Source organism: Rhineura floridana, chromosome 13, assembly GCF_030035675.1.
Source record: "Rhineura floridana isolate rRhiFlo1 chromosome 13, rRhiFlo1.hap2, whole genome shotgun sequence".
NCBI lineage: Eukaryota > Metazoa > Chordata > Lepidosauria > Squamata > Rhineuridae > Rhineura > Rhineura floridana.
This window is the reverse complement of record NC_084492.1, coordinates 39,878,534-39,898,376: the sequence shown is the minus strand read 5'-3', so window position 1 is coordinate 39,898,376 and position 19,843 is coordinate 39,878,534. Positions and strand designations below refer to the sequence as shown.

The window sequence follows — 19,843 nt, the reverse complement described above, 5'->3', positions numbered from 1 at the left end:
GCATCTCACCCTTTCATCAATCCCTTGGTTGCAACATCCAACGTGGAAGGCTGGAGGCATATCCAGATGCATCCCTTCTGGGCCTTAAGTGCTGCCTAATCACAACCTGTGCCAAGCCCAAGGACGGCACCAGATCCTGAGTAATTAGTTTGCTTGCTTCTACCTGCTCAGTGACAGAAGAGAGGAGACTGTGGATGCCACATTGGACCCTTCCCCTGCCCCCCCCCAGAAAAGATCATAGATCTTTGGGTCCACCTCTGGTTGATGTAGAAGTATGCAAGCTCTCAAGTTACACAGACCTCATCAGGCAATTGCTGATGCCCGATTTAGAGTCCTGCACATTTCAAAGATCGCACTCTCCTGCTCAAACATTGGTTTATCTCTTTTGTGTCTCCACCCTGGTAAAAGCAATGCAAGCCTGTGCACGGAACAGCTGTAGCAGAGGCAGCACTGAGTGTTTTGAAAAACAGCCAAGACCACAGGGACACCCTCCATATTTATTTCCATGAACTAGCAACTACAAAGGTTTCTGGAGGAGAAAAATCCAGCCTATTCTTACCCAAAAGGCTCTCCTCCAAGGGAAGCACAGCTTTAGCTCCGGTTGCATTACAACTCTTTTCTGTGGACAAATTCAGAACCGCTGCTCATCAGTCAATATAGTAGAGGGACCAGTTTCCAGATGCACATATCTAGGCCAGCCTTTGTCAACCTGGTACTTTCCAGATGTTTCAAGCTGTGGCTCCCAGCAGCCCCAGCCAGTCCTGGACGGGGCTGGTGGGAGCTGTAGTCCAAAAGATCTGGAAGGCACCATGTTGCCAAAGGCTGTTCTAGGCAGCAACTTCTCTGGCTTTTGGAAAGGGTGTGTAGAGTGGCCACTTACACATTGCCAAACCGAAGAGGACATGGATTTAAATAATATTTGCATACATGAAGATATATGCGTAGATGCACATTTAAAAAATAATAACTATAACTGAGATACCAAAACATGATTGGGAAGACTGTACGTGAGTGATCTGCAGGCCTACTCAATCTGCCATCCTGGTGTTCATTATTGATAAAGGGCTCTAGCTCAGAGGTTGACCACTTGCTTTGCATGCAGAAGGTTCAATCCAGGCCATGTCCAGAGGGAGCTGGGAATGTTCCCTGCCTAAAACCTTGCCGGTTAGTGCAGATAATGCTAGGTGGACAAATGGCCCGAATCGGCATAAGCCAGCTTCCCACGGGTTGCAACCAACTGAATCCTACTCAGAGCAGACACACTGAAATGAATGAACCTAGGTTAGTCATGCCTATTCACTTCAATGGGTCAACTTTGAGTAGGTCTTGCACTGGACACCCCCCTCTGTTTCTAACTTGGACTGGACAGCCTTTCAAATAGAGGAGGGTCCTCCATAGAGTCATGCGCATGGCCAGCCTGGGAGAGCGCAGCAATGTGCATAGATACCTTGGGCAGCAGCCCAGTCATGGGGAGAGCCAAGAGTGGGCGAAGGCAGAGGAGGGGAGAAATAAGGCTCTCCTCCAGCCCCATCCACAAAGAGAATCAAGCAAGAGAACTCAGGTGCCACCCGGGGAAAACACGCACTTTACTCCCGTAGCGCTCCCCTGGTTCCAGCAAAAGTTTGGGGTACTTTCCTAAATTTAACTTTCTCATTGTCGAGCATCCATTCAACATTGGAGGGCTCTCCAACACCGGAGGCATTCAGGAGGCAGCTGGACAGCCACCTATCGGGGATGATTTAAGATGGATTCCTGCACTGAGCAGGGGGTTGGACTCGATGGCCTCACAGGCCCCTTCCAACTCTACAATTCTATAATAGTGGCAGGTATAAACCTCTCTAAAGAGGTACAATTTGCCTCTAGTCAGCATTGCAGCATCTCATATCGTATGTCTGAGACTGGCAGTCCAGGCTTTTATATACCTACCTTGCATAGTGCTTTCAAGAGAGCCAGTGTGGTGTAGTGGTTAAGGTGTTGGACTACAACCTGGGAGACCAGGGTTCGAATCCCCACACAGCCATGAAGCTCACTGTGTGACCTTGAGGCAGTCACTGCCTCTCAGCCTCAGAGGAAGGCAATGGGAAACCCCCTCTGAATACCGCTTACCATGAAAACCCTGTTCATAGGGTCGCCCATAAGTCAGAATCGACTTGAAGGCAGTCCATTTCATTTTTTATTCAAGTGCTCAAAGTGCTTTACATGCATTATCTAGCTATCGTTCTTACAACAGCCTTGTAAGGTAGGTCAATATTATCATCTTCTCCCCATTGCAGAAAGGGTGACAGAGGCCAAGTGGCAGTGGCCTACCCAAGGTCACCAAGTTAATTAGTGGCACAGCTGAGATTGAAATGGGGTCTTCTTGATTCGCTCCTCAGTCTCTTAGCGAGGATGCTAAGCCAACTCTCGGATATGTCACTGTAGCAGGAAATCACCAGCACTGACTCATCAGCCACTACCTCAAAACAGGGTTGCAGACACAGCCTGAGATAAGCAGCCCAAATGTGGGAGACGGAAGTGCTTTACACACATACACAAAACCTGACTCAGCTTTCCTCTAATTTTGCAATACAAAAACAAGCAGGAAGTATTGCATGCATATTCAGATGCAGAGGTGTTGTGTCATCACAGGTAGGATGCCTGCTGCCCTCTTTAACTGGGTGTGGTGGGGGAAAGGGAAAAGGCAGTCAGGCATATCCAAATAAGTACAGCGATATCCTTTGATGACCTGATGAAGAGTTCTGTGCAGTTCAAAAGCTTGTACAATCCTTCTCCAAGCAGACCTTAGCTTGGCACAACACACACACACCAAGAATATTAAGGAGTTCCTGGTTTTTCCAAGCTCTGCAAGTTGGCAATGCCAGGGATTGAATCCAGGGCCTTCTATGTCCACCCATACACTTTCCCACTGAGCTGGGAGGGGCTGCTTTTGTTCTGGAATGAATACAGCAACAATTGCACTCTGCACCAAGATGGGCTGAAGATCCTATTAACGAACAAAACAGTTGGCAGCCGAGGCAAAGTTACACCATGCTAGCAGGAAGTGGGCAGTTGCCATTTACATGCCAGTCTGCTAAATGCCCGACATTCTACCATCAGCTGTGCCAGCTTTTGTTTTCTTTCAGGAGTCTCATGCCTTTTAAGAGCTAATAATAATAATAATAATAATAATAATAATAAAAATTTTATTTCTAGGCCGCCTATCTGGCCGAATTAACGGCCACTCTAGGCGGCGTACATAGACTAAAATATAACATAGAGTAAAATATAACATATAATACAAAACAAAACCCCAGTAGTCTATAGACATCCTGAGCAGCAGGTTCACACACACACACACACACACACACGGTCTCCGGCCCCTTCAGCAGTTGCTGCTTTTGCAGCTGGAGAGAGACAGGGCCCCGCCCTTCCAGGCCAGGTGGAAATCAGCCAGAAATGAAGGGAGCAGGTCAGGGAGCTACACGAAGAGGCCTTTTGGCTGAAAAGTGGTACACAAATAAACCAAATCGGAGGAAATTCAGGAAGTGAAATTGGCAACCTGATTCTATGTATGAGAACAGATTATTCTAATTATTTCTGACTTGCTGCTACACAGAACAAAGAAACATAGGCTGCAGTTCTGTGCACACTTGCCTGGGAGTAAGCCCCACTGAACTCAATTAGACTTGCTTCCGAGTAATTCTGCATAGCATTGCACTGTTAGGGGTACACACTTTTGAAATGCAAGCTGGCCAATGTGACCCTGCACAACTTTTATTGCTGCAGTCCTACTTTAATCTTTTTGCACACAGTAGAGGGGGAAAATATGGAAGGTACTGACTAAAAGATACCCATTAGAGGGGGCCTGGAAAAGAGACCTTTGACTGGATATCTAAACCATCCCAGAAAAATATTTATGTAGCCTGCTGAAAGTTTCCATTCCATAATCTTCCTCTAGCAACTTATCTCAGTGCCTTTAGGAAGGTTTCTTCTGAAACTACATAATATACAGAGGCTTGTAACATCTTAAAGACTAAGAAATCTGTTATGGCAGAAGCCAGCTTCTTCAGCCTTGTGTCCTCTAGATGCTGTGGACTATATCTTAAGGTCACACATGGTCAAACTGTTCTACTAATCCCCAACTTGAGGCCCACTGATGTCAATGTGTCTACTCCAGCCTTTCCCAACCTTTGGGTCCCCAGATGTTGTTGCACTACAACTCCCATCAGCCTCTGCCAGCATGACGAATAGTCAGGAATGATGGGAATTGTAGTCCAGCAACATCTGGGGACCCAATGGTTGGGAAAGGCTGGTCTACTCTAAGCAATACATCCCCATACTTTTGTTTGGAGGGATGAACCAGGAGATTTTAGGTCTTATTTTCACAATTATCTGTGGAAAAATTGCAGACACTGGAAAAATATTTCAGAATGACAGAGTCTGCCCTGTTGGCCGCCGAGAAAATATTTTATAAACTCCTTGACATTAGCTTTCCTTAGCTTCATTTGATGAAGCACAATATGTGCATATACACAAATTTCTGTCATTTCCCCTCTAACTATCACGTCCTGCTTAGTACCAAGAATGAAGATAGGTATACCTGTCCTTCCCAACTTGTCTGCATCAAGAGACAGGTGTGGCAATTCCACTTTGCAGTTAAGATCAACCACATCAGGTGTGTATCAAGTACTTGCCAGATACCTGAGTCAAGTTTAGCTTGCCTGCCCTAGGATTAAATGCATCTCTTTAAAATTAGTTAATCACCGCTGAAGAAAACAGCCCTTTCTCTTTCAGATAGCCAATGAGCAGCCTTCCCCACCTGGTGCCCTCTAGATGTTTTGGACTACACCTCCCATCAACTCCAGCAAACACTGATGCTGGGGCTGATGGAAGCTGCAGCCCAAAGTATCTGAAGGACAACATGTTTTAGGAGGCTGAACTGGAGGTCTCTCTCTCTCTCTCTCCACCAGGCCAGGGACAAAGTCTTCATATTTGCAGGAATCTGCAGAGCAACACACTTGCTGGTTTTCAGAACAATGCTGTGTTTAGTGACCGATTTCACATACTTGCAGCATTTGGATCCAAAGATAGGCAGCATTTTCATTTTGTCGACATGTGAAAGATCACTTCTGAATTTTATGATAGATATAAGTTATGACTCTCAGGCTAAGGGTCTCCTTTCAAAAATAACTTACACACTTAATTACAATACAAAGCATACTACTGCTACTAGTAATAATAATAATTCATAGCATTACAGAACACAGCATATAAAGTTGTTTCTGATTTGTATTTAGTTTTGTAACATAATCCATAAGAGTACATCATATTTAATTCCAGTTCCTTATTTCTTCTTCCTTTATAAACTTTTAGTTCCCTTATCAGCTCTGCAGTTTGCACAAGCTTCTGGAGTATTTATTTATTATTTGATTTATATCCCGCCCTTCCTCCCAGCAGGCGCCCAGGGCGGCAAACAAAAGCACTAAAAACACTTTAAAACATCATAAAAACAGGCACTGGAATACATTAAAACAAAACAACTTTAACAAGAGTAGCCTTCGCCAACATGGAACCCTCCAGATGTTACAGACTACAACTCCAGTCAGCCCCTGCCACCAGAACACAGTCAAAAACCTGCAAATCCTGCAGCAACATTTGCTGACACTTCGCTCCACTGTCCTGACACAACCAACAATAAATACTATGGCCTGAGCCCCTGTGTGGGTGCCTTCCTGTAGTCTAGTAACTGGTCATTGAAAACTTGGGAAAGACAAGATCTTTAAAAGGTTGTCCAGTTTTTTATATTGTTGGTATTACTGATAAGCTCTAATAGTGAACAGTCTGGCGATCTTAAAACTTTCCTTTATGAAATGCTGGTTAATGCAAGCTGGATAAGTGTGGTGGTGGTGAATAAGAGAATTTTAGGGGCCTCTTTTTGCATCCCACCTGATAAGTTCATATACAGAAGAGACCAAGACACAGGACAGCAACATTACAAAGCAAACCTGAATTCAGGACTATCTCATGATCCCCAGGCAAGGTCAACCGTCAAGAGCCAATTTTTTTTTCATAGCAGAACCGAAAATAAGATTCCAAGCTGATTCCATGTGAAACAAGGTAAATGATTCACAAAGGCTTATTGACATGATTTGGGGCCACCTCGTCATGCTAACGAAACTGCGATAAGCAGAAAAGCAGGAAGCTCTCACCTGGCTGCCAAGCAACCAGTCAAGAGTGATTGTCAAAGTTCAAATGAACAAACACAAGCTACACACCCGGCTGCGGGTTGGAACAAGTCAGCGTCTCTCTCCCATCCAGCCTCCACCTTGTATCGCTGGGGGCGGGGGGGGAGGGCAGACTGGAAGCCACCTGAACTTCTTGTTAACATTTTTGTGGCTCTTGCAAGAGAAACACTTCTCAACATTCCTGCTTCTGTCTCCAAACTATGAGCTACTTCTCTTGCCTCCAGATGACTAGGGAAGTTATCACTAGCCTCCGCCAACCGTGTCTCCCGTCTCCAAGCCAACAACAATGCTTCAGATTAAGGTGCAAAACCCTGTCCTCTCTAATTTGCCCTGAATACAAGAGCCTCATGGCTTCTTAGGTGGCAATCTGCGCTCCGAACCAAAAGTATATTCAGCGTCAAAACCCACGTGAAACAGCATCCATCAGCCTGGGAAAATCAAATATCTATCAATGGCTTAGGATGCAAATAGAGCAGAATTGCACCCCAGTGTCCTTCCTCAACTACCATTTGTGTCTGAATGGATTGGGGGAGGAATGCAACTGGAAGACACTGAATTCACAAACCTCAATAATTTCTGCCATTATTTATTCATCAGCTTGCTCATTTAATGCTTTGCAGAAGAGTCTTTTTTAAACAAAAATCCTGACTATCATCCTGAAAGGGAGGTTGTTATACCCATTTTACAGAAGTGTTAACAGATCGCCCAGCTAGCAGACACTTTATCCTTAAAGGAGGAGGAAGTGATTATTCAGTAAACTGACAAGCAATCCTAAGCCCTGTGTGTGTGATTTATTTTATTACTTGCATTTCTTTTACCTTATGGGTAATATACCCTGCCTGGTCTCACATTTATTTTTGCGAGTCACAGTTCACTAGCAGAAGGAGCTGCAATCATGTTTAGGCATCAGGGCACACTTTGCTCCCTGGGAAACTCCCAGACAGTGACATCACTGCAGGGGGCTTGGGCTCTGCTCTTTCGCATACTTAGCAGAATGATTAATACATCCCAGATATAAGTTATTATGTCTTAAGGAAGGAGGCCGGGCTTCACAGCAAATGCAACAAGACAACTGATTACAGAATATCCCACACAATGTAGGACATCTGAAGATGGGGGGGGTCATGAAGGACCTCATACCTTTGCCCAACACTCGATGTCTTTCCAAGTCAGATCTGGGCACGTTGAAAATATAATTCCGTGGTCTGAAGCCTGATTGGCACTGGGCCGCCGTCTCCTCACAAAGCCACCTTCCAGCCTGGCATGCAGGAAAAACAAGCAGGAATCAAGAGGCTGCTAAAATCACCTCCCTTGAGTTTTGAGGAAATAATCCCCTTTAAAGTGCCTGGTGGTGGACATTTTTGGGGTGGCTGGGGACAGAGTCCCAAAACTCTTCCTCCCAAGGAAGATTAGTATTTTGCAAATGATTAGGGTAGAACAGGGCCCCATTTATACCTTCTACCCAAGGCTGCTCACACAACTCTTCAGTATCATGGTTGGGGCAGGAAAAATGTTCTTGGGGGGGGGGAATGAAACTCAAAGAGACCCTCCCCCGCTGGCTGCCTTGCAGTGTAGTGCCTGGGTAACTCTGCTTCTCTAAGGACGCCCCCCCAATGTGCACTGATGGGCCACGATGGTTGGGTTCTCTGCAATCGCCAGGAGGGAGTTGCTCCTCGCTGGTTATTAAACACAGAAGACCAGGATGCAATTGGGGTGCCCAGAAGTCTCAGGGGAGACATCAGGCATGCTCCAGGCTACTATCAGGAAACAGGCTGTGCCCATAACAAACCTCTGTGTGTGCACATATGTGTGAGAGGGAGAGTGCTTGCCAGAGTCCCAGGGAAGGGAGCAAAATTGTGACAAGGGAAGGAAGGAGAAAGTGGTGGGACAGAGAAAGAGAGGCAAGCGAGGGAACCCTCTGAAAGAAGGAAACAGGGAAGAGGGGAGGGGAAATAACCCAAAAGCCCCTGCAGAAAGAGGTACCCAGCCCCCATGGATGCTGGAGCGGAGGAGGGTCCCCTATGCAGGCAGCAAGGATGATGCTATTGTCTTAGGATCTCTGAAGCGGCATCTCTGAGCCACAAGGCCATTAACATCATTTGAAAACTTTATTAATCAAAATTCTGTTACAAATAAGGGTCTCTTATCAATACTGTATAAAACTCTACCATCCGAAACAACTAGGACATTGAATCGCTTACAGTGCTGGGAGTTTGACAAAAGAACAATGACAGACCCAGTTAAATAGGGCAAAATGAGCGATATAAATGGCCCTTCTCAGCCAAACTAATACAAAATAAATTTAAGCGGGCACGTCTGTGCGACTCCTTGCCCCTTCAGTAGGGTAACCCAGAGTAATAATCATGCAGACTTGGATGTGAGGAGTCAGGTATCACATGTGGTGGGGATGTCCAATAATAAAGAAATTCTAGGGGAAAGTGTTTTATGAAATTTAATTATAGGACAAACTTTAGCACCAGTCCTATTCACGGCTCTTTTATCTATTTTTACTGAGGAAGGAACTACAGCGTGTTGCAAAGACTTACTAATTTCATTTTTTTGTTGCTGTAAATTGTATCCTGACAGAAGAGTGATATAGACAAATATGGGTGGGTGACTGACTGACTGCCTTCAGGGAGAAGCTAGCTAAACAAGCAAAGTGAAGAAACTAACTACTACTACAAAAAAGACACTTTTAAAGAGAAGCAGATTTGTTTTACAACTTATCTGGCTCAAAAGGAACCAAACTAGAGCCCGCCATGGACTCGGGCTTCATTGTGGAAAGACCTTTGGGGATAACACATAATACTTTTATTGTTCTGCAACTCAATAGAGAGACTGTCTTTGTAACTGCAACCTTTATTTCAAACTGTGCGATGCAACGCTCGCGAAGGAACATTTTTACTTTTTAACACGAGCGTTTTTGCTCCCAGCAACACTTTCCCCCGTTTTCTTCTTAATTATCTTCTTTCCCTTATGTTTTACCATCTACACATCTTTGTATGTGTAATCTTTGTATTACAAAAGTTATGGCAAAAACGTCTGTTCCAAAAAAGAGCGGGGGGCTCACTCAGCGGGGGGGGGGGAAGAGGCTGACTGGCGGGGGCCCCTCCCGGCCCCTCTTACCTGCAGCAGCAGCAGCAGCAGCAGCAGCAGCAGATAGAGGTGGAGCCCCGACGGGCGTCCTGGAAGCAGCGACCTCCCCATCGGCGCGAGAGGCGAGGCAGATAAGCGCAGGCGGCGAGCGCTGGACAGTCTTTGCCCCTCTGGGCGCCCGTCGGCTCAGGCAGGTGCAAGGCCCCGCCCACAGGTGCGGAGGGAGGCGGGGCTTCCCGTCTTCGTCATTCGCTTGCCTGCCCCAGCCAAACCAGCGCCCCCGCTGGGCCCGGGGCGGGGCAGAGGGCGTGTCGGAAAGTTTTGCCCCCTCCTCGCAAGTAGAAAAGCAGTAGCGAGAGGGCGGGCTGAGCGGCCTGTCTTCTCCTACCCCCGCAAGGCTAGCTTTCTGCTTGCGGGCAGTTTTGTTTCTCTTTCACCTGGCTGGGCTGTGCCACCTGATCTCGCTTCGCGTGTAGATCCAACCCAACCCGAGGGGGGGCCTGGTGCGTGTGTTTGAGGGGACCCCCTTGTAAGGCGGGGTGCTGGCCCACAAACGCCCAAGATGTCGGATGGATCTGTTCCGGAACGACTCGCTGGCGTCTCTCTTCAGCAGCTGCACGCCCTGAAACGCGGGGTAGAAACTCGTCTTCGTCGTTACTCCTCATGAAACCGCTCCAGGGTGAATCTCCCGGGGCAGCAGCGCTAATCCGAATTAAGCGCCCGCTCTTAAGTGATCTGGGCAGGAGTCCTGCGCCTTTTAGGGTGGGCTGCGCCGGTTCCGTTGCTCTATTTCCCGTCCGACACTCAGAGGCTTCAGAACTAGTTGGTTTCCCCCCCCTTCCAGCTGAGCTGGGGGGGAGGTTGAGTAGGAGGGGGGGGCAACAGCAAGGATTTCCTCTTGGGAAGGCTCTGTGGAGATCAGCCAGCAGCGCTAAATTTGTGCCTGGGCTCAGCGCGGGCACCTCCAATGGCCGCGGTGAACCCTGGACCAAACCAAGCGGGAACATAGCGAAGGCGCCTGAGCTCACACAGAGTTCCCTCCCCACACACCTGTGGTTAGGAGGCCTTCTGATCAGACGGTGCTGGAGTTTTCAGACAAACCCTGCCATCCTTGCTGCTTCAAGTAGAGTCGGAAGGGACCCATGAGGCCATCGAGTCCAACCCCCTGCTCAATGCGGGAATGCAACTTAAACCACAACGAGATCCTAAGATGTTTATTCAGAAGCGCTGAGTTAAATGGGGGTGAACTCTCTAGGAAGTGGCTTTAGAATGGCATCTTTAAGGTGCGCGCGGCTTGCCTGCAAGCAGAATGGCGGTATAATACCGAGTCTCCTGATTCCATGGGACTAAAAGCGTAACGGATTCATATTCTTTCTCTACAAGAGGTACATAAATTGGCAGAAAGCAGCAGGTGATGCACCGGGGCTCCTTTTGGGAACGTGCAAAAATCCCCAACCTAAGCGATCCGCTGGAAAATAGCCTAACTCTACATGAGCGAAGGGAGAGTGACAACGAAGCTGTCAAAATGGCGAGAGGAGGCCCGAAAACTCCTAAGAGCGGGAAACTGAGAGGCCCAGCAGCAGCGGGCCACGATGCGGACGATTATATCTTAATCTGCAGTACCACTCCGTATATATGCATGTGTCTGTGTGTGTGTGTTATGAATGAATTAATATTTATTTCGGTCATAGACCAGCAAAGTGTGTATTATTTTATGTATTTGAATTTATTTTCATGTTTTTGTGATTTTTATTGTGTACAATTTTATTATGTACCTGCTCGATTGTATTGTAAGCCACCCTGAGTGCCCTATTACAGGGTAGAAGGGCAGGATAGAAATACTTTAAATAAATTAAATAAATAAAAATAAAAATGAGAGAAGCTTTAGCAGCAGATGGGGGTCCACCCTTCAACCGCTGGAAAAAAAATAGACACGGTCTCCTCTCAGTTAACTGATTTAGCGAGAACAACAAATGCAGCCATGAATCTGAGTTTTAAAAATGGTGGGGAGATAAGATGTATAAAAAAGGCGTGCTAGACTTGAAGCTCCGCAGGAGGAAGGGGAGAAAATATTTGTTTGAGGGGGGTCCCTGGAACATAGGAGGGGGGAGACATGCCCTCCTTCTTTGTGGCCTGGTTTAATTTACTGCAGTTAGGGTTTGCCATCATGGAGGATGACATTGAAAGAGCACACAGGGGAGTGGGTCCTAGGCAGCGCAAAAAAGGCATTCCCCGTGACACAGTGGTGAGGTTTGAGAGATATCGCGTGAAGGACCAGATATATAGAGCACTGCGAAATCTAAGGGAACTTAAGTATGGAGATTCTATAATAGAAATATATCACAATATTTGTCCAGAAACAAAGCTTAAGCAAAGGTGGGCATTTTGTCCATTCACCACAGTGCTAAGAGATGCGGGTTTATCATACAAATGGGGATTTCCCTTCAACCTGCATGTAAGAGCATAAAGGCAAACTAATGGTAGCCTCAGAAGAGGCTCAAATGTGAAAAATTCTAAAAGATCTGCATATTCACGTTCCGGAATGTGATCCATCGGGCACAGAGGGAGAAGGAGAATGGCAACGTCAGAGAGGGAAGAAAGACATGAAACGGAAAAATGTACCCCTCCCTGACCAATATATATATATTTATTTATTTATTTATTGCTTTTGCATACCGCCCCATAGCCAAAGCTCTCTGGGCGGTTTACAACAATTAGAAACATCAAAAACAAATATACAAATTTAAAAACACATTTTTAAAAAGCAATTTAAAAACACATGCTAAAATGCCTGGGAGAAGAGGAAAGTCTTGACCTGGTGCCGAAAAGATAACAGCATTGGCACCAGGCACACCTCATCACAGATCATTCTATAATTTGGGGGCCAAATTGACTGAATTTGTCTTTAAGCACCCAAATAGTCTCTGCCAATTCTCTAATTGGAAGTTGAACCCATTGAGGCTCATTTAGATGATAATTTGCAAAGCTATAATCCCATGGTGGGAGAGTCCCAGGGAAATAATTGGGCTCCTGCCATCCCCCACTATTCCTCGTGGCATGGAGCCCTTCTTGGTACTGCCCCAGGGCACCTGTTGCAAAGATGGGTGTTTCCGAGTAGGAAAAGTTTGGTTTATGGTTGTGTTTTCAAGTTGTGATCAATTTTTATTTATCGGTTTGGAGTACATCTTAATAAGAATGCCTGTGATGAGTAAACATAGAATAGTCTCAGCAGATCCTCTCCAATCATTCCATGTTCAGCAACTGAGTTCCGTAAAAGTATTTTCATTTAATATGAAAGGTCTAGGATCAGCACTCAAACGAACAAGAGTGGAACAACTGATAAAAAAAATCATCCAAATATTATTATGCTGCAGGAAACTCACCAGTGTATTATTATTATTATTAATTAAATTTCTATACCGCCCCATAGCCAAAGCTCTCTGGGCGGTTCACAACAAATAAAACATCATGTCATTGTATTCTGAAGGGTAGTTGGATTGGAGAACAACTGTGCGCCCAGGGCACATCAAAATCTCGAGGCGTAGCTATCCTTTTAGCGAAATATTGCCCATATATTTTAGAAGATACCATGTTGGACCCCTTTGGATGTTATGTCTTTGCAAAGGGATCAATATATGGAGAAAAGTTGACATTAGCATCAATATATACCCTGACAACTGGGCAGATTGAGTTTCTTGACTCTACTTTAAAACGATTATCTGAGTTTGCAAGTGGTCCCGTAATAGCAGCGGGTGATTTTAAGGCATGCTGTGAAGATCATCTAGACAGAAGTAGGTCAATTTAAACCAAGCGACACTTGCAGAAATCATGGTTACCCACTGTGGATACTTATGACCCAATTGATGTGTGGAGGAGGCTGAATCCTCTAACCAGAGATGACTGTACACTTCCTGTTCTTGCAGGTAGTGCAGCCGCTTGCCTGGAATTTGATTTCCAAATGGCCTGTGGGCTGTTCTGCCCAGGACCCTCCTTGCTCATTCCCCCTGCTCCATGCATCTGGTCACCTGAATAGCGTAGGTAAACTCTGTGTGTGTGGACGGATGGTGCAAATCAGGGATGGGGCACCTGGTGCCTCCAGCTGCTGCTGAACTACCTCCGGCCAGGCTGGCTGTGGGGCATTGGAGTCAAACAACATCTGGAGGGCCACAAACGTTCCCCATCCATGGTGTAGATGTACTGAATAGGGCCACAAATCCTTTATTGAAATCATTTTAAAAAAATTATTTAAATATATTATGTTTATATCCCACCTTTTCTTCCAAGGAGTTGGTGTACATGGTTCTCCTCTCTCTATTTTGTCTTCACAACAACCCTGTGAGGTTAGTTAGGATGAGAGGCAGTGACTTGAGGTCACCCAATGAGCTCCATGGCTGAGTGAGGAATTGAACCTTGGTCTCCCATTTTGTAGTCCAGCACTCTGACCACTATACCACACTGAGGTTTTGCCAATGGAGTATTAATGATAGTGGTGGAGAAACAAGTGCAGACTGGGGAAACTGCAGTTCAAATCCTGGTTTAACTGAGAAATCCAAAGAGGGGGACCGGCTGCTTAGGGGGAATTTACAGTCCTGTCTGTAAACTCGGTCTATAAGTGAACCCTCCTTCCTCTCTTCAGGGCTGTTGCGATCAGAGCTTGGAAGTAATTAGTTAAGAAAAACAAATTACTGGGTAATGTATTACTTTTTTGAGGAATGAGTGGGTAATTTCTTTACATTTTGATTGTAATAGAAGTAATTTTATTGCTTTTGAGGAGTAACTAATATTTCCAGTATTACTTTTGGGCATTACCTGGGAAGGGAGCAGGGGAAGTCTTCTGCTCCTCTGATTTGTGGATGAAAATCATATGCCTCGAACTGGGCTTCTGCGCAGCATCGCTCTTCCCTCATGCTGTGTGGGTGGGTAGGAGACAATGAGGGAGGACGTGGAGAGTGAGACGAGGGTGGAGTGGAGAAAAAAATTGTTTTAAAAAATGGACGGGGGTGAAGAGTGGAGGGACAAAGGCGCCGGAGGGCAAAGATGTGGAATAAGGAGGAGGCAGCAGTGGAATGGAGATCAAGAACTGTGGAGGTGAAAGATGACAACGTGTGTGTGTGAAAACTGTGTTTGCACCTGGTGTGCAAAATTGCCCCCACTGCCCTCCTTAGCTACTTTGCTGCATTTGCAGTGTTTTAACTTCTTTGCACTCCAGGTGAAAATGTTTGATTGGGCATGTGTGCATTAGTTGGTGGCAGGGCAGGGTCTGGGAGGTGGTTGAGTGAGAGAGGCGATGCTTGCTCCTGAGAGTGTGTGTGGGGGGGTTTGCACTGGTTTGGCACGCAAAGCTCTGAACAGCAGCCTCTGCCTCCCTCCCCGCCTCTCTCACCAGCGGAGAGACCACCACAGCTATCTTACAGGTTAAAAAAATTATTCTACTACTCTCTGTGTGTGTTTATTTTTCATGTTGTTTTAGGCTACTTAGGTATGCAGCAGCCAAGGCCAGCACCTCGTAGGCACTCTGTTGTTCTTTAAAGTAACTGAACTGTCATCGCACTGATTACTTTTGAGTAACGATAAAGTAATAAATTCCTTTCAGAACAATTGTAATTGTAATGGTAATTTATTTCTTTTTGGGGCCATTCAACAGTAATTGTAGTTTATTATTTTTTAAAAGTAATCTTCCAAGCTCTGGTTGTGACTGATTGCTGTAAAGTGCATTGTGTACCGAGAATGCTGGATGATTATGGTAACTTTTCACACGTCCCCAAGCATGACAAGCAGCCACAATTAAAGATTGTGGTGCCCTCCTTGCTCTTTGTGTCTGATGAACCAAAACCTGCCAAGCCTGCTCTGGTTTTAATCTATATAAGCCCAGTAAGAGCTGGGGGTGGTTCTACATAATCAGAAGCAGTTTTCTTGCCCTTTCTTCATCTTTATAGTCAGCAGCCTCCACTGCAAGCAAATCATCTGATAGAAGTGAATTCCCTTCCCTTAAAGTAAACACTTATTTCACTCTTACTTGGTGTATGGAGAAGTGGAGATGCTTAATAACAACTCTCTTTATTCTGTAAGGACTTGCACATATGGGGCAGAAGTGGCTGAAGACCTACTTTATTGCTTGCATAAAGAAACTAGAAAGGAGCTCTTAATTCATTACCTTTCTTTCTTTTGGTAGGGCACAGTCACATGTTGATTTTAAAAAAATCAAATTGAATGATAGGAAAAGTTCTGTATATCTTAATCTGTTCAAGTGCTACCTTATACTGACTCAAGCCACTGGTCCACCTAGGCCAGTATTGTCTACACTGACTGGCAGTGTCTTTCTTAAGATTTCAAACAGAGGACTTTCCCAGCCGTACCTGGAGGTGCCAAAGACTAAACCTGGAAATGTCCGCATGCAAAACAGCCACTCTACCACTACGCTACAGCCCTTTCCCCATTGCATTACTATGACTGGTAGAGGTCGGTCTGTTTACAGGATTGTCCCCACAAATATGTCCTTGAGGAAAGTGTTTGTTTTTGCCTGTCTACATAATATTGCAAAGACTTTGGCCGTACCATAAAGCTTGCTTGACTGACTGGCTGTTATCTTAAGAGTAGCCTCTGCTAGTGCCTGCTGTGCGATGCCTGTAGCCTCAAATGCTCTCTTTCCCCCCAGAGGAAGGCAGGGGCTGGATGAGGGTCCTTGGGAAGCAGCACAGCACCTCTTTATCTGGGAAACAGCTTGTACCTAGAGGTGATAAGAAGAGGGGCCTTTCAGCATCTAGCTTCATTATTTATTTCAAACATTGTTATCCCACTCTGGCCAAAAGGGGGGGAAAGGCTCCCAGAGCAGATTACAAATATCCCGCCCTTCCTCCTGGAAGGAGCCCAGGGTGGCAAACAAATACTAAAAACACTCTAAAAGATCAATAAGACAGTCTCTCTCCTCAGCTTTATAATCAAAAATACATTACACAAAAGGGGGGGGAGAGGAGGAAAATAAGAAAACATGGACACCCTTTCTTTTTGCAACAGCCAACTGGAATGGAAGAAATGCAAGGCCAAGAGGCCCTGCAGCCTCATCCCATCTCGCTCCCTCTCCTGATGGAATGGCTCTTGTAGATGACAGCTGAGGGAGGAGCCTGATGGAGCTGGTCTTTCAGCAGGACAGATTTTAACATTCTTAAAATTGCTTTTGGGTTACGTGTTTCTATTAGCTGATCTCAGCCTAGGGATCGGGGTGGGCCAAATCAAGTGCACTTGCTCTCTACTGCCCTCTGCTGGGGAGAGGCATCCAGAAAGGCCTCAAAATACTGCCCGGTGTGGGTGCAGCTCTCAAGGCTGCCTTCCAAGAGGAGGGACTTCCCTGTCTCTGTGGGAACTCCAGACCGAGGTGATTGATTGTGGAAGCCAAGGAGGGTTTCCAGAGACTGATTCCTGGGCAGAGTTGCAGCCATGGTGGCCCACGTCTGTAGGCATGGCAAGGGGGAGAAGCATTCTGGAGGGTTAATGGGGGAGACGCATGGAGAGTAGGGGCCTTTGATCTCACCCCATTCTGGCCTGCAAGGTTGTAACTGGGGCCTGAAGGAGAGAAGAAGCCTTTGCTGTGAGGCAGAGAGAGACGTGGGGCCTGCAATCAAGTGCTGGGCCACGGCACATTTATCCCACTTTAAGCAGTCAGTTTTTCCCAAAGATAGGGTTGCCATATTGCCCGGTTAGCCAGATTACCTGGATTATAGCCCTGCTACCCAGCGCCCACTTAGCCCATAAGGTGGCCCAGATTTTCTGGGTGGGCGCCGAGCTGCAGAGACTGGCCAGAAGAAGGAGGTGGTGCTCAGGACTGGCGCCAGCACGCACACACATTCTACCCACCTTTGACATAAATGCTGGCTGTGCTGTGGGTGCAACCCTATCATCAACCAAGATGGTGGCCAAGGCTTCCCTAAGGCACTGATGCCTCTGCCACTATCTTGGTTGATGGCATGTGTGCGTACTACATGCCCACATCCCTGCCATCAACCAAGATGGCGGCAGGGGCATGAGCCCCTTAGGAAAATTTTGGCTGATATCTTGATTGATGGCAGGGTTGGGCCCGCAGCGCGACCAGCATTTATGTCAAGGGAGAGGAAGGTGGAACATGCAGGAGGGCATCACGAGCCTGACCCAGTGTATGGGTGGGGGTGCACCTGGGAGCTCCCACTTACAATCTGCAGCAGGGTTGGGAGCCCCAATTTGTGGGACTGGAATATGGCAACCCTACCCAAAGAGTCCTGGGGAGTGTAGTTTGTGAAGGGTGTTGAGAGTTATTATGAGACCCCCTATTCCCCTCACAGACCCACAATTCCCAGAGTTCCCTGGGAAGAGGGATTGATTGTTAAACCACTCTGACAACAGTAGCTCTGGGAGGAGAACGGGCTTCCTAACAACTCCCAGCACCCTTCACAAACTACAGTTCCCAGGATTCTTTGGGGGAAGCCAGGCCTGTTTCAAGTGGAATAAATGTATGGTGTAAATGTGTTCTTGCAGCGCATCCTCCCTCCCTCCCTTAAGGAGTGTTCTGGTTCAGGGTTTGAGCCCACCATTCCATCCAAGCAGGACACCCCACTCCTATGTTCTGGTTTCCTTTCCCAATGTGGCTACTAAGCAGGCTTGCTCAGCGCTTGTTGGGCAGTTTAGAAAAAGGCCTTTGTGTTTCTGCAAACCTTGGGGCTCCCCTCCCCCCAATGCATGCAGATCCCCTTCGCCTTGTTTCTGAGTGCCCCCCCCCTTTGGCTACAACCCATCCAATGCTCTCTGCTAGAAAGAGTCACATCCTTGGAGGCTGCATTTGCCCAGGGCCACTCACCGCCAACTGTGCCCTCCCTTGCCCCGACTATGCCTACACTCCCTTCTCTACAACAGCAGCATCCCCTGGCATTTGGCGCTGCCCTCAGGCTGGCCGGCATCCATAAGGAGCTTAACAGAGCAAGGGGGCGGGGAGAGTTGCAGCAGGAAAAACCAGTCAGGTGAGAATGGGCTGGGAGCAAGGCAAGGGCCCTGCAGCAAGTCATGCTGGAGAGGGGGTGGCAACAGAGGATGGGCAGAGGACTTGTCAGCCTGGCTAATCCCACCCCCGTGCCCTGCCCCCCCTCCCAAAAGAGACTCCAGCTTCAGTACATTCTCCCTTCCTCCTGGAATGTGCTGGAGGCAGGTGGTTGCCCCGAGGGATCAGAAAGAGCACTGAGCCAGGCCTTCCGCGGGGCAGCGGCTAGGAAAGGTGCAAGAGAGCCGAGGAAGCCACTTGTGGCACTTCCCCCCCCCCCGTGGCAGTGCCACCTTCCCTGGAGCAGCTTTGCAACTCTGCAGCTCCCGTATGAGAATTAACAAGGACCAACAAATAATTGCAACACACACACACATATGTATATGTAAGGCACCCCTTGTAGCGGGGCCTTCTGCAAACCTTATCTAAACAAAGCTCTACGTTAGTTAAGATCTGATCAGTGATGGTCTAGAAAGAGATCAGACCAAGGCTTTATAATTCAGCAGTTGGATGGGGGAGAAATTTAGGATAAGGGATAGGAAAAACTGTTTGCCAACCTGAGGCCCTCTAAGACATGGAGTCCAAAAATCAGCAGGATGGCAAAGGCTGGTTTAAGCAGTGCTATAAAGGCAGAGGGAAGAGAGACATGGCAATGAAATGGAGCTTTTAGCACATGAATTGAACTCTTCCCCCTGCCCCCCCCCCCACAGGGGCTTTGGAGAGGCAATGTGAAAGAATGCCTCCCCCCCACAGGCCTCTCTCAGGTGCTGATCAGCCAAGGTGGCCCTCTCTTGGCAGTACCACTGCCCTCACGGGGCATTCTGAGTGGCAGCCCTTAAGCTGTGGAATTCCCTCCACACAGGGGTGCGCCAGGCACCTCCGCTGTATAGATTGTGCAATACGCTAAAGAAACATCTCTTAACCCTAGGGCCTTCAGGTATAGGTATATGTAAATTACTGCATTTATTTAATTGTAGCAACCTGCCCAAGGAGCTTTATGGTGAAGGGCAGCTACGAAATCTAATAAATAAAACTCCCAATTCCAATGATAAAGGCCTTCCTCTCCCCCTCCCTTCAACCACAATTGGCCTTCTTATAGAAATTAAATTTATTCATAACCATGTAACAGGCAGCTTGTGAAACTTACACAAAGCTTGTAGCGTGTTTAATCAGAGGCCGGCCACAAATGTCAATGCTCATTAAGGATGATGCAGCCTTTGCTGCTGGTCAAGACAAGATTGATGTGTGTGTGAGCATGGGAAATAATTCTGTAGTTTCGCACAGGACTGGGGAAAAGAGGACCAAGGGGAGCCAGCATTTGCCTCCCTTGATCTCTGCCTCAGGCTTGCCTCGTCTCTCATTTGTTCTGGAGAAGAGTGATCTTGGCTGCTGTTTGTTTTGGGGAGGCCTGTTATACGATCTGTGAGCTCAGATGGGATGGGGAAAGACTGACAGGGAGGTGGGGATGTGAGGAAGAACAGGTGGCACCACACTACTCTAGCTGACATGGGGAGGGGTGGAA

General features: G+C 47.0%; 1 protein-coding gene across 3 annotated transcripts in view; it reads right to left on the bottom strand.

Annotated features, from left to right (window-relative positions):
* LOC133368983 (B-cadherin-like) overlaps window positions 1–9,668 on the bottom strand; it is a 42,655-nt gene extending 32,987 nt beyond the window's left edge. Inside the window, exons 1-2 of one of the 3 annotated variants that reach the window (XM_061593738.1) lie at window positions 9,357–9,668; window positions 7,365–7,485 (exon numbers count right to left, since the gene is read on the bottom strand). In XM_061593738.1, coding sequence (XP_061449722.1) covers window positions 7,365–7,485; window positions 9,357–9,431 — 196 coding nt within the window. In that variant the 5' untranslated portion in view covers window positions 9,432–9,668. Of the gene's footprint in view, window positions 1–7,364; window positions 7,486–9,350 lie in introns of all 3 variants that reach the window. The other 2 variants (XM_061593737.1, XM_061593739.1) reach the window with 2 other exon arrangements.
* Between the last annotated feature and the right edge of the window lie 10,175 nt (window positions 9,669–19,843).